Source organism: Spermophilus citellus (genome assembly GCF_964194105.1).
Source record: "Spermophilus citellus genome assembly, chromosome: 1".
NCBI classification, from domain to species: domain Eukaryota; kingdom Metazoa; phylum Chordata; class Mammalia; order Rodentia; family Sciuridae; genus Spermophilus; species Spermophilus citellus.
This window is the reverse complement of record NC_138182.1, coordinates 5,287,026-5,304,242: the sequence shown is the minus strand read 5'-3', so window position 1 is coordinate 5,304,242 and position 17,217 is coordinate 5,287,026. Positions and strand designations below refer to the sequence as shown.

The 17,217-nt window shown below is 42.3% G+C and overlaps 1 protein-coding gene across 1 annotated transcript in view; it reads right to left on the bottom strand.

Moving 5' to 3' along the window:
- The window catches only part of NALF1 (NALCN channel auxiliary factor 1), a 567,265-nt gene that overhangs the window by 6,744 nt on the left and 543,304 nt on the right, over window positions 1-17,217 (bottom strand). Inside the window, exon 2 of the mRNA XM_081295683.1 lies at window positions 16,394-16,565. Coding sequence (XP_081151809.1) covers window positions 16,394-16,565 — 172 coding nt within the window. The remainder of the gene's footprint in view (window positions 1-16,393; window positions 16,566-17,217) is intronic.

Below are 17,217 nucleotides of genomic sequence, written 5' to 3'. Positions count from 1 at the left end.
TTATTAACAGAGTTGTTCATAATGTCTAATTTAAAAACTCTAAAAGTGTCTATATCTCTTCCCTATTGTTAATATTTTATTCCACTTTATTCTTTTGTGATCTATGATATAACATGAAAAACTTTATTTTTTAATGTTTGTTTTATCAATAAAGATACGGCTCTGGACAGCATGTGCACTTGTTCTGTTTGTCCACACATTTATTTCTTCATTTGTGCTCAGTATGACTCTGTCTTTTGTCCCATTTCCTTTTATCATTTCCCTCTAACTGCATTGTATTGAATGCCACTTTACTCTATTAAAGTTTATTTTAAAGTATAAAAAATGCTTTGCTCTAAATTCTTATCTAATAATAGCATTAGATAATTCTCTTATTCATATTCATTGATTTTACATATTTTTAATTGCAATTTATATTTCCTTTTCTATTTAAATGTCTTTGAGTCTTTTTGCTACAATTTTAATTAACACATTTTAGGACTATTTTGTAACTAACTTCAAGTTTATTTATATTAAAGAATTTATTAATATTAAAGAATTGGGCATTTAAGTGTGCCAGGTCGGATGGTACATGCCTGTAATCCCAGTGGCTCAGAAGGCTGAGGCAGGGGGATTGCAAGTTCAAAGCCAGCCTCAGCAACTTATCGAGGCCCTAAGCAACTTGACGAGACGCTGTGTCTAAAAAGAAAAAACAAAAGAATCTGTGGATGCAGCTCAGTGGTTAAGTGCCCCTGAGTTCAATCCCCTGTACAAATAATAATAATAATAAATTAGCTCTTTTTCTGATTGTTTCTTTGTCTTCATTATGCAATCTTTTAAAATAAACATCTATGTTTAAATAAACATTAACTATTAACAGAAAAAAATGGCACTCTTTAACCAAAAAAAATATATTTCATCTGTTTATTGGGGTTTTATCATTGTAGTTGCTTGGGGGTGACCTTGCATACATTCTGTCAGGGTCATCTCTACCCCCGAGAGTGTACCGTTCTGTTCCACCTTTTGACCTCAGTGCTTCTGGCTGGCCTGCATGTTTCTCTGTGCTGTGTTTCTGTCTGGCCTCACACTGACTGCAAAGGAGAACTTAAGACTTTGTATGTCTATTGCCAGGCAGGTCCGCAGCGTTGACTGTGGTTTCCTGATTGCACAGTATGGCTTCCATCATTTGATACTGAATGTCCCCTTACCATTCTCTCTGCACCCTGTCATTGGCTATGTGAGCATTCACTGCATATCTTTTCTGTTTGCAAAATTCATTTTTATTGATTTTATTACACCTTTTGAAAACAATAATTATACACACTTGAATCTATGCTTATCTAGTTACTAGTGTTCATGAATGAGTAACAAATTCTTACTTTCTTTAACTCATTCCTCATCATTTTTGGAGCGTTTATTTAGCTTCAAATTATTAACATTTTATATCTTCCCTCCCAGTAATTTTAACACTATTTCCATATTATTTCTGTATTATGATTTCTGTCATAACCCTGGGCTATTTGGTTATAAGCGACAGAAACCTACTGGAGCTAATTCAGGCAAAGAATAGAAAGCCAAATGCGGATCCCTCCAGGTCTGTTGGAGACCTCAGCTGCAGGTCTCTGGCTCTTTCTCCACACACCCTCGCAGGCAGTCTCGGTTCTGATTGGGTCCCACTTTCAGGTTTCATTGCTTCTGCGAACACATCCTACTCTGTCGTTTTCACTTCAATTTCAGTAGGATTTAGAAACAGACGGGAGGTTTGGTTTTGGCTTCAGCCTGCCAGCTTGAACCAGAAATCACACCCATTCTTCAGTTTTTGTCAGAAAATGTTTTTGGAAATTGGTGTTTTCACATTAATATCTGATCATTTTATATTTGCACAATGGTGATTTCACCTATAAACTAAGGATTACTTAAAAATAACTTACCAAAATAAATAAATAAACCCACTTTCAGTGTTACTCAAATGCTGCTACTTTTTGCCTCTAAACATTAAAAAATAGAAGGTTAAATAATATGTACAGAATTTGCTGCTTTTTCAAGGGTACTTCTTTATTTAGCAGTAGTTGGTATTGATCCCAGGACTGTTCTACCTCTGAGTTACATCCCAGCCACTTTATTTATTTTGATTTCCGATGATTTAGCTAAGTTGCTGAAGCTGAAGAAATTGCAATCCCCCTACCTCAGCCTCCTGAGGATCGCAGCCGTGTGCCATAGCTCCTGGCTTTCAGGGTTCTTTTATAACTGGACAAGTAAAACCATATAAAATGAGAGTGGTATCTAAGAAATCTAGAAAAAATTCTAAATTGTAGCGACTATCTGAAAAATGAAAAAAAAATCAGACTTTGGAATAGTTATATGTTTATAGAACTATTATATAATTAAATTATAAACTATATGTTTATAACTTTTATCAAATATTTTAAGCATGAGCAAATTTTAGTAACTAAGTCATTCATTTGTAAATGAGTATTTGGGGGGCGAGTCAGGGTGAGCATATCAGATCGTTAATGGTGAATGAAGTTTCACATTACTACAGCTAACAGACATGAATAAAATATATTACTTTTCTTGTGTTTGACATTGTTGCGAGTGAAAATTATTCCTCCACTCTGTCTCAGAATTATCAACACCTAGCAGGTTACTTGTCTATGAAAGAAAAATGAACATTGATTTAATGAGAGAAGGAGCCAAGGAATGATAGAGCTTGTGCAGTAAGAGAATGCCACACAGAACTGAATGTGCTAGACCACAAACCACCTAGATGTAGCCGCACAGTAGCCTCTTGTGTCACATAGAGGCAACCCTTGAGTCCACAGGCTCAGCGTCCATGGACTTAATCAACTGCAGGTCGAAAATATTAGGAAAAAAATGCATCTTTAATGAAAATGTGTGAAGTTTTTTCCCATCATTAAACTAAACAATACAGTCTAACAACTCCTGACATAGCATTTACACTGTATGGTATTACAACTGGCCCAGAGATGATTGAATATGTATGGGAGCATGGGCATAGGTTACAGGCAAATCCTATGCCATTTCATCTAAGGAACCTGATCATTTTTTTTTTTTTAAAGAGAGAGTGAGAGAGGGGAGAGAGAGAGAGAGAGAGAGAGAGAGAGAATTTTTAATATTTATTTTTTAGTTCTCGGCAGACACAACATCTTTGTTGGTATGTGGTGCTGAGGATCGAACCCGGGTCGCACGCATGCCAGGCAAGCGCGCTACCGCTTGAGCCACATCCCCAGCCCCAGGAACCTGATCATTTTGCCGATTTTGGTATCTCTGGGGGGTCCTGGGCCCAATACTCCAATCCCAACAACTGTCCTGGATAAGGAAGAAAAATCACAGACTCTTTAAAAAGGCCCATATGGACCTGATTATGTAAAGGCCACTCAAAGCTAAAAGTTAACTGCACATAAGATAGAGTATAGATTACTCAAAAAATTGAAAAATGATACTATATGAAATTAAAATCAAAGGCCCACACTGAAATGGCAAAGAAGTTTTACAGAGAATTTACTTATTCATTAAGACCATAAGCTAAATTTGGGAATAAATTGGGCATTTGAAATGTCTTGAAACTAAGCAGAGAATTTCCTCAACCGGTGTTCCCAACGTCTTTGAGCATTTTACTAAGAGAACAGACTGTCTGCAGCCAGAGAGAATATAGTCTAAACAGAAACCTAACACACGCTGTTAAATATCACATTTCACATTGTTATTTTCCCAAAATGGTCACAGTGATTTTTTTTAATTATGAAAAATGTGTTCTGAGAAAATAAGAAAGAAAAAAATGGACAAAGAAAATGAACATGCACCAAACATATTGAATTTCCCACCCCACCCCTAACAAATCCTTTGAGGTTTGTCGGGTGATCACTGGACTTGATAGCACCCTGCATAGGGCACCCCAGGGATTCCGGGGAAGGGCCAGCACACTGCAGGACAACTGTCTGTGTCTTCCCTGAGTATTAGAGGAAAGGAGGGGTCATGGCAGGGGCAGTTCCAGGGTAATATGGCCTTTGTCCCTCGTCCCTACTCTGAGAAGTTACCAAGAACCAGGATTATCAGGTGGAGACGGTGGGAGTTACCATGGCCAGGAGTAAATCAGCAGTTCTTTCTCTTCCGTGGTGGTGAACCCAATGTTCTTCAAAATGCATTCACTTTGCAGATTGGATTGGCTCTCTCAAATGGAAGTGCATTAAAAGAATCTCACAAAGTGCCTTAAAGAGCTCAGGTAATTCCAGCGCTGACTAGGAGCCTGAATTTCAGGTGGATGTGAAGGAGCTGGATCTCCTTCAGGATGTCACCCTGCTTCCTGCTGAGTGCTGCTTTTGTTCCCTTGGATGCCCAAGAAGCCACTTAAAGAAAACTGCATGTTCCTCATTGAGAACATTATCCATTGCTCTCTATTTTTATTTATTTTTCATCATTTTTGTCTGTGAAACGGTACTGTCTGGATAACATGCTGTGGACCAGTATCATTGCTTAGTGATTGCCCACAGACTTTTTAAAATTGGAAATCCTGGTTACTACAACGCTGTAAAGGAAATATTCTTGTAATAGGAAACTACACAAATAATTCTGAGACTGCAGTATCTTAAGTCATGAGCTGTAATGGAAAAGACAGTATTGTTAATGCTTTGATCCATCAGCATATTTAGAGTATAAACAACATTTCCTTTTTTTTTTTTTAAAGAAAACCAGGCATTTTGTGAAATCACAGAGTACACATGCAACTACCCCACTGTCTGCATGCATACAGTTAAGTCTACTCTACATGAGGCAAAGGTTTAAGGCATACAAACACCTCGTAAATAGGTCCTGATTCCAGAAATGTGGTTGTTTTTCAATGAGTTAGAAGGGAATTATTTTTCTGATTTGATTCACTGGTTTTTGAATTATTAAATGTTAAAAAAGAAAACAGTTGTGATTTTAAACAAAACTTTTTACTCAAAACAAATGCTAAAGCTTAAGTTGGCAAGACCTGGACTCTAAGAGGAAGCAATGTTCTTTTAAAGAAAATATAAGATAGCAATCCATAGAGCAGGTCTGAAAACGAGACTCAATATTTTTGAGTAGATTTTAAATTTGACAAAAACATTATCTACAATAATTAACCACCTTTATATTTTCAGATTTGAATTGAATCGACTTGCGGTATTTTCACCATTTGAAGTAGAACATTCAAATAAAAATAACATGAGACAGTAATTTTCTAAAAGGAGTCTTAAGCACTTGGGAAGCAATGTAGTGCTGGCAGCAGGCAGGGCTGGGGGTGGAGCCTCGGTTCTGTGGGCCTGGACACCACTCCACGGAACTACTTTCTTCCATCAAAAATTAGACTGTTATCTTGGAGTTGCACACTTTCTGCAGAGTAATGGGGAAAAATCAACTAGTTCAGACTCTGGTATGCCAGTTGCCAAACAGAATGTCTCTGGCAGAATGATAGTTTTTATTCCCCTAGTTACAGCGTCGGATAGGGAAATAAAATTATAACTCACTGCACCCAATGGCATCTTGGATCTTTTCTGTTTTGCTTCCCAAGCACAGCCCTTTTGGGTCATTGGTTTACATGTTGTTATTGTTGTTGTTATTATTATTTTGTATCAGAGATTGAACCTGGGGGGATTAATCACTGAGCCACAATCTCAGCCCTTTTTATTTTTTATTTGGGGACAGGGTCTTGCTAAACTGCTTAGGCCTTGCTAAGTTGCTGAGGTTGGCTTTGGACTTGTGATCCTCCTGCCTCAGCCTCCTGAGCCTGGGATTCCAGGCGTGTGCCACCACGCTCAGCTGGTGTACATATATGATTGAAGACAAAAGACTCTGAAGTTTTAGCACATTGCAAAGGATCTGATCATTATCACTAACTAGTCACAGAATGAATTTAAAGTGGTAGAGGTATTTTGCCAGGGAATCATCCTTTTCTCTTTCTTTTATAAACAACAGGATTTAATATCCAATTGCAACTCTTAATTAGGATACCTAGAATATCTATTCTTCAAAATGACCAAGACAGTCACTTTTACAATAGTTTACATGTTTTTCTGAGGATTACTTTTTTTCAAAAACACATTTTGTAGAAGAGTTAGAAGACCTATTAAAGGAAAAATCATAAAGAAAAATAATGTCATTTTTGAGTCCCTGTCTCCTAGAGGCAGTGCAGTATGAGCCAGGGTTTGCAGGAGCTGGCTCCTGGGCCCCTCTGCGCTGGTCATCTGCAGTGTCTGACACCTGTCATTCCATTCGACCCTAGTGGACACCATTCTTTATAGTTCTGTTTCCTGCAGAAACAGAGATGAGGAAAAGGAGAGGCCACCTGGTAATGAAGGAAGAATGGAAGGAGGAAGGGAGGGAGAGAGAGACAAAGTCTTACGCATGCACTTAAGAATTAGACATTAAGAAACAATGTAAAAGGAAACAAAAAGGACCAAGGAAACAGTTCCTCTGTCTTCCCTTTCCACTTCTGTGAATTTTCAAAAACAGCCCTCTCTGCCCTTAGTTCTTTCCCTCTCTATCCATGCTTAAAACTGAACATGCAAAGCTTCTAGGCTGGTATGTGTTTGATTGCTTACTTCTGCAGATGAACATGTGTTTCTTAGGTCATGACCAGGTCTATTGATCCCTTTTGTATTAACAACATCCGGCACAAGATTGGTGCATTACAGATATGGTGGAAAGAATGACGGATCACTATTAGAAAGAGGGTCCCCCTCTTAATCTTCAGAAGTGTGCATAATTTATGGAACATGGCAAAAAGAATTGAGGATGCAGAAGGAATTAAGTTAGCTTGCTGGAAGACCTTAAAATAAGGCGATTTTTCTGGATTATCCATGCAGGACTAATGCAATCACAAGAGCTCTCAAAGTGGAAAGAAGGCAGAGGGTGGATAAGAAAGAGATGGCGTATGAAGGATCTCAACCACTGTTCCCTTTGAAGATGGAGGAGGGAGTCAAGGAACATGGTGGCTTCTGGAAGCTGAGAGCAACCGTCAGCTGACAGGCAGCAAACAGGGCCTGAGTGTCACAACAGTAAGAAACTGCATTCTGCCAACTGTCTGAGAGATGACACCTGTGCAGGTGAGCCAGCCTATAGACCCGTGATTCAGCCCCAGGAGGAGCTTCTGATCTACAGAACCACGTGGCAATTAGTTTAGTCAGCAGTGGAATATGTAACACAAAGAGCTTTTAGGAAATGATCATCGAATGAATGAAGAGGCAAGAGAAGGACTGAAAATGCAAGAGGAGATACTTAGGGGCAAAGAAGCAGGGTGCACTTCTCCATTGGAAAAGTGTGAAGGAGGAGGAAATCAGCTTAGATGTATTCCATGCAATTACTCATTTGCATTTCTCCCTAGCACATTAAGCCTAACAAGTATTTTATAATAAAAGCAGGGAAATAACCCGCTGGAGCCAAGCTCATAACAAGAAAGTCACTATTAGAAGAATTTCAGCTATTCCAATTATAATCTAAAGAACTGGGGAAAGGAAAGAACAGAAAAGCGCAATGGACCATGCAGTGAGCCGTGAACCAAGGAGACAAGGCGGCATCTCTCTGCCCTCCTGGAAGACCTTCCTCATTGATCAGGCCGACTCTTCTTGAGGACTCAGTCTCAGTTCTCCTGCTGTGTGGGGCGACCAACACGAAACCCACCGTCAGGCTGCCACAGCCCAGCGCCTGCAGCTCTTTGCATTTGGACCTTCTCTCATGGACTCCCATTCACTTCTTAGGTCATTTGATGGAGCTCATGATTTATAATAAATTTGATGCTTTTACTGATGGTAATTCTCCATGTGATTAAAAGTTATTTATGTCTCTGTGTAAAAAAAATTATAGAAAGGAATGAAGAGAGAAGTCATTTATTTTGAAGGGATGCAGATTGGGAATTGGGCAGCAGGCCGACTGCAAATCTGAGGGCAGCCTTGCAAGTCAGCAAGACCTGCCTCAAATAAATAAATAAATAAAGCTGGGGATGTAGCTCAGTGGTATAGCACCCTTTGATTCAATCCTCAGTACTGAAAATAAATAAATCAAATTTTTAAAAGATTGAGAATCTAAAAGCCAATGAGGAATTGGTCAAACTGTTGCATAAAGCAATTTGTCTTTATCTCTTTTCAAAACCACATGAGAAGCTCATAAAATCAAGTTGAAAATGATAGAACAAACATATTTCCTAACCAAAGGAAATTTCCCTAGAGACAAAAAGCTTATTCTGCTAGACTTTTATATATATATATTCCTTTTTTTCCTTTTAAACAGGCTTTATTATTTAGAGCAGTTTCGGGGTTTCAGCAATATTGAGCAGAAGTTCAGAGTGTCTAGATATTTTTCAAAGGGAAAAGTCACTGAGTACAGTTTTCTCCTGAGATGAAGGGTTTTTCAGTCTCAGGTCTAAAATCTTCCAATTATTTAAACATGAAAAATTGGACACAGCGTGCACAACAGTGTCACAGATTCACACTGCTATGTTCCTTCAAAGGAAGATTTGTGAAATTTACAAAAATGGTTTCATTTTACAAATCAAGGTGATCCAAAATGCTAATGCCGACTCTCCATATGATGATTATCCTCTAAGAATTCTGGACGGGGCCCTTGTCCTCTTTAAAATCCCTTTTTACTGCCTCCTGACCTCTAATCCTGTAGAAATTTTGAATTAAAAAATGTTTCCATGTGAAAGTTACAATTTATTCACAGACCAACATTGAACTCATCTGTTTCTCTCCACCATTGCAAGCCACTTCTCTGGGCATGGCTCTGCCAGGGCGGCAGACAAAGTTGTCTTCTTCACTTTCTTTGCCCACAGTGCATCCATGTGTCCAAACTTTCCCTTCTTACAAGAGCCCTGTTAAGGGATGATTTTTTTTTCTCCCCAATTTCACACAGTTAAATCATAGTCCCTGGGAATATACTGTTTTTGGAGAAATGACCTGTAAAGAAATGATTCTGTGAGAAGCAGATCTTTGGGGTGAGCCCTAATCCATCATGACTGGTGGCCTTAGGAGAAAAAGGAATTGGGACACACAGAGAGACACCAGGAGCGTGACAGAGGAAGCACTCCATGTGGAGGGGGAGGAAGCCATCCCCAGGCCAAGTGGAGGCCCCTGGAGAAGCCAAACCTGCCCCCACCTCCATCTTGGACCTACAGCCTCAGCACTGTGACAGCTCATTTCCTCTATATCAGCCACACACCCATGGTGGCTCCAGCCTAGCAGACCATACACCATCACACAGGAAGAGAGCCCAGCCTCTTGGCCGCAGTCTAACCGAACGGACTCCATTAAGACCTCAGAGACACCACCCTTCACCATCCGATATGCAGGAATCAGGATGCAGTATATGCATTTGGGAGACACAACTCAACCTGTAATGCTCAGTTTGGGGAACCCACTTAAAATGTGCCTTGCTTGAGGTTAGAGATCCCAACAGGGTCACAAAGGTCAAATTAGAGTCCTCAGAGAGCATTCCGGAAGATTCATTTTCAAGGAAGCCTAGGGCTTTCAATTTTCTCCTTGGGGAGGCCCCACATTTCCATCAGAGTTGCCCTATTGAAATTGTCCCCAAACCTTTCTTCTCATAGTATTGACTTTAAAGCTATTTTTAAAGCCCACGCTTAAAAAACTGAACTTCAACATTTAAATCTAAAATATTTCCTCTTTCAATTACCTATATTTCTTGAGAAATTTAACCATTTCATAAGTATTTCATGCATTTACATGTACATGTAATAATACATGTCTACAAGTGTTACATGCATATATAAATAATATATGTGAATTTCACATGTAAATATGCTATACATTGATCTATGCTACAGATATTATCTAGTATGTGGTACCTATAACACAAATTAGACTGAGGTTATTTAGATTCAGATGAATACCTTAGCCGTGGTCTGTCTTTCCCCTTTACATCAGCACAGTTTTGGTGTGTTCATGTACAAACTGAAAGCCTTCCTCACCAACCCTACTGACAATGTTAGCCGTCTAAGCACAATTTTTTTTCAGAGAACAGTGAGACAGACTGTTCTCTTATTTAACCAAAAAAAAAATGGTCTGGGTTGAAAAATGCTTGTAGCATTCATTTTTAATGGGGTATATGCTGTTGAGAAGCCAGGACATGTTTGTGGAACCACTTAAGCATGCAGGGACTGCAGGCTGTGGCTCCTCCCTCTTCTGCGGAAGCCAGGGACGGACTAGCTTTCCCCAGCTCCACCAGAGTAGGGAAACCTTTACTCACACACTGATTCTAGGATGGACTGGCTGGCCATTTCCTGTCCCACTGGAGATACACACACTGGACTCTTAGCTGGGAAATGTGGAGCTCTTCCTGCTTCTTCAGTAGCAGGGGTTAAACCTGGGCGAAAGCAGCACCAGATCCCAAGGGGTCAGTGAGCTGGGGCGTTCCTGCATTGATCTTACAGCCATGTGGTGTGATGGCGCTATTCAAAGCAATTTGGTGTCCAGAGCAGCTGCAGAGGGGTTGGTTCTTCATAATTTTTTTTTTTTTTTTTTGTAGGTGAACAACCTCATTGAATAAGATTTTGCTGTCCTAGGATATCTCCTTACAGAAATCACCCTTCCTAAACTCCTAAAGCTGAGGAGCTCACGGCTTCCGCTGCTGCAATGTCACGGATGCCTGAGTCTCCTCTCTGTCGTGGGGTTCAGGAAGCCATGCTGTATGGTCACCGTCACCTCCTTGTGCTGGGCAGGGGGCTGGGGGTATCTCTGAATGGTTTGATTCCTTTCCACCCAGGGTGCACCAACCTACTCGACTCTGGGCACCTGGCACTGCCATACCTTAGGGTGGCATCCAGTAGTCCAGCTGGACAAGGGGGACAGAGAAGACTGCATGCGACTGCCAGATGCCATGTCACTTCTGCTGGAAGGTCAATGGGCAATTGTTGGCTGGTGTCACTAAGATCTTCCTCAGGGACCTCAAAAAGCCAACTACCCTGTTCTCTGCTGAGTCTCCCTGTGCAGCCAGAGTCTAGACCTCAGTGGTCCCTGGAGCAGCGAGCTCAGTGCTCACTGCCAGGAAACCTCTGCGGACTGGTTCCCCCAGTTCATGCAAATGCTGAGCTGGTTTCCTCAGCCTCCTGGCTGGACCAGCTGTCTCCCTCCCATTGGGTGTTTGATGGGCTCAGCAGCGTTAGTTGCCTATAGAGAGGAGGGGGGAGGCTGTTTGGGGGGGCCTGACTTTGCAAAACTCCTGGCAGAATCCAGGCATCTTTACATCTACTCCAGGTTTTATTTTTTGCCCCCTACATTCTGTGTCCTTGCAGAGGCAAATGAGCTGTTGGGAATACACATGAAGGTAGAAGTCAGGAAGAGCAATCTTAAGTGTGAAGGATCTGAATGCAGAGCTACAGATATTAACTGGAATAAACCTCACAAATACAGTATTCTAAGCCAGGTGTGTTGCCACATGCCTGTAATCCCAGCTACTCCAGAGGCTGGTGCAGAATTACAAGTTCAAGGCCAGCCTCAGCAAGAAGACCCTGTCTCAAAATAAAATGGGATGTAGCTCAGTGGTAGAGTTTTACCTACCATGCAAGAGGTTTGACCACTAAAGAAGCATAGAATTCCAACGGAAGATATCGTGATCATATAAAGTTACTAAATTTCATTTATTTTTATAACTTATTCTCTTATTTTAAAAATTTTATTCTAGACATAGCATCTCTCTTCACATTCCTTCTTTGGCCCAAACTTTGATAAATTTTGTATAGGATCAAATGATACTATAACTAAAGTGGCATTTCTTTTTTTCTTTTTTTTTTTTTTTTAGAAAAAAAATTGTAGTTTTAAAAGCAAATTAAACATAGAAACACACGAGGGAAAATTCAGAAATGGAACATGGTATGGGTGACTATTTTGAAAATCTCTGGGAAGCAGATTTTTTTTTTCCTGCCCAAATCCTCCTTTAATGAGAAAAATCTGTTCTCTTTTAAAATCCTGCTCAGCTCGCTGGTCACTTTGAATGGGATTTGGGGGCCGTTTGGTCTTTCTCTCTGGGAAACTCTCTCAAACGTGAACTTTAAGACAGGAGACCTTTGGAAACTCCTCTGTGGCGAGACCCCCACGCCCATCTGTTATCTCCCGTGGGATTCCCAGCGTCTCGGCGGCGGTGCAGTGGCGCGGCGCGGCCGCGAGGGGGCGCCGTCCCGCGCGCTCACCCTGCCTGTCACCGGGGGAACCGCAGCAGCCCACGGTGTTTTCCCGAGAGGCAGAAACAGAACCTCGTTCTTGTCACAGCTGAAAAATGGGATGCAGAATTTACGTAGAATTCTGAAAATATGTTTTATCTCCGTTGTCAGTAACCCTCAGCGGACCAAGTTTTACTTTTGTTCTTTCACTAATTTCCCTACGAACAGACGGCGCCAGGTCTATTCTATCCGTCAATCAAAGGGTAATTTCCCATGTTTGTTGCCATAGCACCCACAGCCTGCGATCCTCCGCTGCCTCTGTTTTCCTCATCTCGGCTCCCTATTACAGGTAAGCCATCAAGGAGTCCTCTGGGGACTCGAGATGGAGGCGAGGAGGTTGGAGAGGGAAACCCACGTAATTACCCCGTGACGGCTGAGCCCAGAGCCACCCACCCCCACGCTCTGCAGAGGGAGCCGACCGCGGTGCAGGGTGAGCTGGGGCCGGAGCTGAGCCCACCCACCTGGAGCCCCACACCGACTCAGGGGTCCTGCCCCCCCACCACCCAGAACTTCCCCCTGATTAACCTTCAACCCCTCCTTTATGATGAGTAGGTTTTCTTCTTTAACTGAGAAACCATAGAGATGGCAGGTACAGTGTCTTTCCTTTTTCTCCTAAAACAGAATCAGAATTAAGCATTGGAGGCTGTGCCCTTGCCACCTGGGTTTGGTCGTGAGCTTCTGTAACACCCTGGATCAAAGGCACTGTTCATCCTCAGAAGTTCCTTCTTAATAAGTTATGGGTTTACTGAGGATCGCAGTCACATATAGTAATGGATGATCAAAATAAATTTCGAACTTGGATATTTAGCACATGGGTCTGTCACATACACATTATAAAAAAATGGTACACTGAATGTTGAATTTAATAACAGGTACCAAAATTATGAATAAAACTTGTTTATTTAGAGAAATTTTATCTGGTCTGAATCTTCTAGTTCACTAATAGCAGTTGCTGAGATTCACTTTTGTGAATGATAGAAATTTCCAGTATCAGCATGTCTCATAAAACAACATGAAGAAGAACTTGGGGTCCCTCCAATTACATATCCCTAAAAGGCTGGGTACAGAGTACTTTGAGGAGAAGTGGTCACAATACCACTGGTTTGTCACAAAGGAGAAGCACCTTGAACAAGATTGTTCATCACTTGTACCTGATAGTGACACTTACGATTATGTACTCACTCAATAGTGGGGACATTGACAAAAGGAATAAGTTGAGAATCCTCAGCATCAAACAGGGCACTGTCTCTCCCAGGAGCTGCCCGTCCTGTGCATTTTAGAGAGTGAGGAAATGGCTGAAGTGAATGTGTTGAATTTGAAGAAAACTGCAACCATGCCTTCAATCCTTGATGATAAATGGTAATTTTCAGTATAATACCTCACTTACTTTTTTGTGTTATTAAAAAGAAATTACCAGAGGCAAAGATTAAGATTAGCTTGACGCACTCCTCCTCCTGGGATGTGTGGGACGTGTTTGATGGCTGCCACAGAGCCTGGTTTAATGAAGGGGCTACTGCTGGTGCGTAGGCCCTGCTGCCATGAGCCGCCATCCAGGTGGCCTGGGATGTCAGCAGCCAGCTGGGAGTGGGGAAGATCGTCCCCCTGTGTTGAGTCTGCTCGTTGGTCGGTAGGGAAGATATTCCCTCAGTGTGCACTGAGGAGCCTGCAGTGGCTCATGCTCCCTCCACACATACTTAGAAGACCAGGTAGCCCAGCCTTTGAGCACACTAGGAAGAGGAACCTCTGAAAAAGGTGCGACTTGGAGTTTGGGACCGAATGCTGAGCACAGGGTGCTCCTCCAGCCAGCCCTGCTGCATCTCTGAGCTGACTTCTTCCAGCTGAAGCCTGTTCTCTGGGGACCCTCATGCATTTGGCAAGGTCGCAGTGCACAGAGGAGCACTCATCAGGGACAGCCCGGACCCTGGGGAGACGATATGATCCTGTGTGGTCACAGAATCTCCAGAGGCCTGGCCATCTCCAGGAAAGAAGACCAGTCTGAAAACATGATCTTTCCTGTCCAAGACTTTCACAGAACTTCAGGGCAACATGCATGCGGCATTGACCGTGCGGCTCCAATGGCTCAGTAATGAAGCCACATGGAGAGTGGGGGAAGAACAGCAAAGTCCCAGAGGCTCCTAGAGGCAGAGCCCTGGTGGCCTCCCACGGAGATGAAGGAGGCACTGTGTCCTGAGCCAGCCACACAGCTCTCTCTTCCTGTGGGGTTCCTTAGCAATGTGATTATGGAGAGGAAGTTTTTACAAAACTTAAAAACAATTAAAAATACCAGGTGTGCTCTGGCCTACGTTGTGTGGAGGGAAATGCAATCCTGACTTTCCCTTTCTGGTGGCCTTGAAAGTCTGAGAAAGGAGGTTAACATCCAAGTGCATCTTTGAGAGCCACAGATATGGATGAAGATGAGGAGACAATGGAGGATAAACAGCATCGCCGACACCCCTGCCTGGGCTCGTGTCCACATTAAGAACCAGGTGCAGGCTGCCGACCTTCTGCAGGAAAAAGCCACACTCGTGCCTGTGACAGCAGACAGCATTCTACAAGACACCGTGCCTTTCCCCAAAGTCCTAGCACCGGCTGACACCTCCCTGGCCCATAGTTAAAAACTGAGGGCCACAAATTTTGACAGTTGTTAATGGGAAGTTCCATGTAAACCTCAAGATAAATTGAAAATTGCCTGTGCCTGGTGAAACTTATCTCAGAAGGCAAGAAGATAATATTGTAAGGGGGGAAAAAGGGAAAGATGTTAGTTTCCTTCTTCTTCCTCCCTCCCTTCCTCCCTCCCTCCCTCCCTCTCCTTCTCTCTCCCTTCTCTCTCCCTTCTCTCTCTTTTCTCATTTTCTCCCCAACAGAGAAGGAACATAAAAAATGATCTAAGCATCAAATCCGTAGAATAACAAGAACAACTGCTAAACCATTTGACATTTCAAAGATCACCATCTTGGGTACAAGGGCATTTGCCAATCTGTGTTGTTGGGTGCTCTGCTCATCTGTGACCCTTAGAGCAAACTGGCATGGGTTGGGAAGGGCTATTGCTATTGCTGATGTGCTAGGAAGGGTAGTGTCACAGGAAGAATGCATGAGAGAAAGAGCAGCCCACATCTCCTCACCTACAGCCAGGGGTCCTTCCCCCCAGGATGACATGAGACACCCGTCCATTCCTCCAGGCAGGTCTTAGGAGGAGAACTGCAGGGCTGTCTCTTGCTGGCTTGTCACTTGCACTTAGAACAATATGGCTAATGCACAAGAGATCTGGAAATAATTTGATGGATTTCACATTTGCATCTCAATATCACTGTGTTTAAGAGGAGTTTCCTAAAATCTAAGATAAGAATAGAGTTTTCATGTTTGTCTACTCTTCCGATAGTGTTTTATCCTTAAAACTTGAAAACTAGTCGTAGTATGTATGAGTCAAGACATGTAGTTACAAGGATATTATGTTTTCCAACTGTAAGAGAATACAGAGAAACAACTTGGATTTTCACTTCACTCTGGCCAAATATCTCATTCTCAATGTAGAGTCATCATTTATTTTGTCAAAAATGAACCACTTTTGTCCTTTGCATCTTACTCTAAGTTATATAATGCTTATAAATATCCAGACAATGCATGCAGTTGCTGGTGTTTCTCCCCCTCTCAGTCCTCCATGGAAACAAGTAAACATTGTTAATGGGAAATATAAACTCAAATTGTATCTGGCACTTGTGCAGCTCTAACACACAAACATAACAACTTGTGCAGATATGTTATGCTACTGATACTTAAGATAACATAAAGTTCTCAGAAAATAGACACGGAGACATAAACATGCTAATTTGGAGAAGCATCACCTTAACGGTCTTTCCCCATCATCTGTTCTTACATAATGTAGAGAAAATGCAGGCAGAATCCAGCCCACTCCTAGTCACATGTAAGTGTCTCACTATTGCTAACATGTTCCCCGCAGAATTATCCTCTCACAGAGTTCATGACTGTGGACTCAGTGGTAGCGTAGACAGTGGAGCATAAACACTGAACAGTGTTCAGATCACGGGGCGGGGGGTGCTTTCTGTGCCTCTACCTGGGCAAGCATGGAAAATTACCAGCTGCATCTTCAAGGCTGTATGAGTGGGAGGAAGCAGAAAAGCAAGGAAACATCACAAAAGAAGGAACCCCGAGAGACGCCGGGCAGAGCAGGCCCGCGCCTACCTGTGCAGATGAAACTGGAGAGGCCTCCGTAGATGACTTCATCATTGTCGGGCAGTATAAACGGACACCTTGTCTGAACCTCCAAACAGTATTGCTTGCAAGGAATTGTCTTTCTGCAGTTAAACTGTGTGACTTCAAAATACTGGGAACAGAGCCAGGCTTTGTAGACAATCTGAAAAAAAAAAAAAAAAAGAATAAAAAAATATGGCGGGGTGACAAGAGCTCTGCCTACAGTAAAGGACATGCTGTACTTCGAGCAGCACGCTGTGGTTTCAAGTGGATCATAAGGAAACCTCATTTCCAGAAAGCGTATTTACACAGTGGCAGCTGCATTCTATAAGAGCGTAGCAACAAATTTCTGCAGTAGGAGAAAACAGTCGGCGATTGAGCACTTATTAACTTACTAAGGTGCAAGGCGAATTCTGGCATTTGGTTTACCAGATGCGTGTCTTTGGACAACAGTGGATTTAGTGAAGTTTTCAAACCCAGGGATATATAGGGGAAAAGGCAGAATGACCCTGTGGATAAGCTGTAGCTATTCACTGCAGTGAGCAAGGTGGCTAGTGATTCCCTGGACCGCGACGTACCGCTGACGCCTCAATCGGACACTAGATGGCGCCAAGGTCCTTAAAGAAGGGCTGCAGAAGCACCGTCTGCTGGCCCAGCTCGCACCTCTGAGGCGCAGAACAGGAAGACAGGGGCATTTACATGGATGACTCACATCAGATGCAGAAAAAAACCTCCTTGGAAGACCGGAAACAACATAGATCAGAAATGACACGCCGTGGTGAGGTCAGAAGGAGGGAAACCTCGTCAGAGCCACA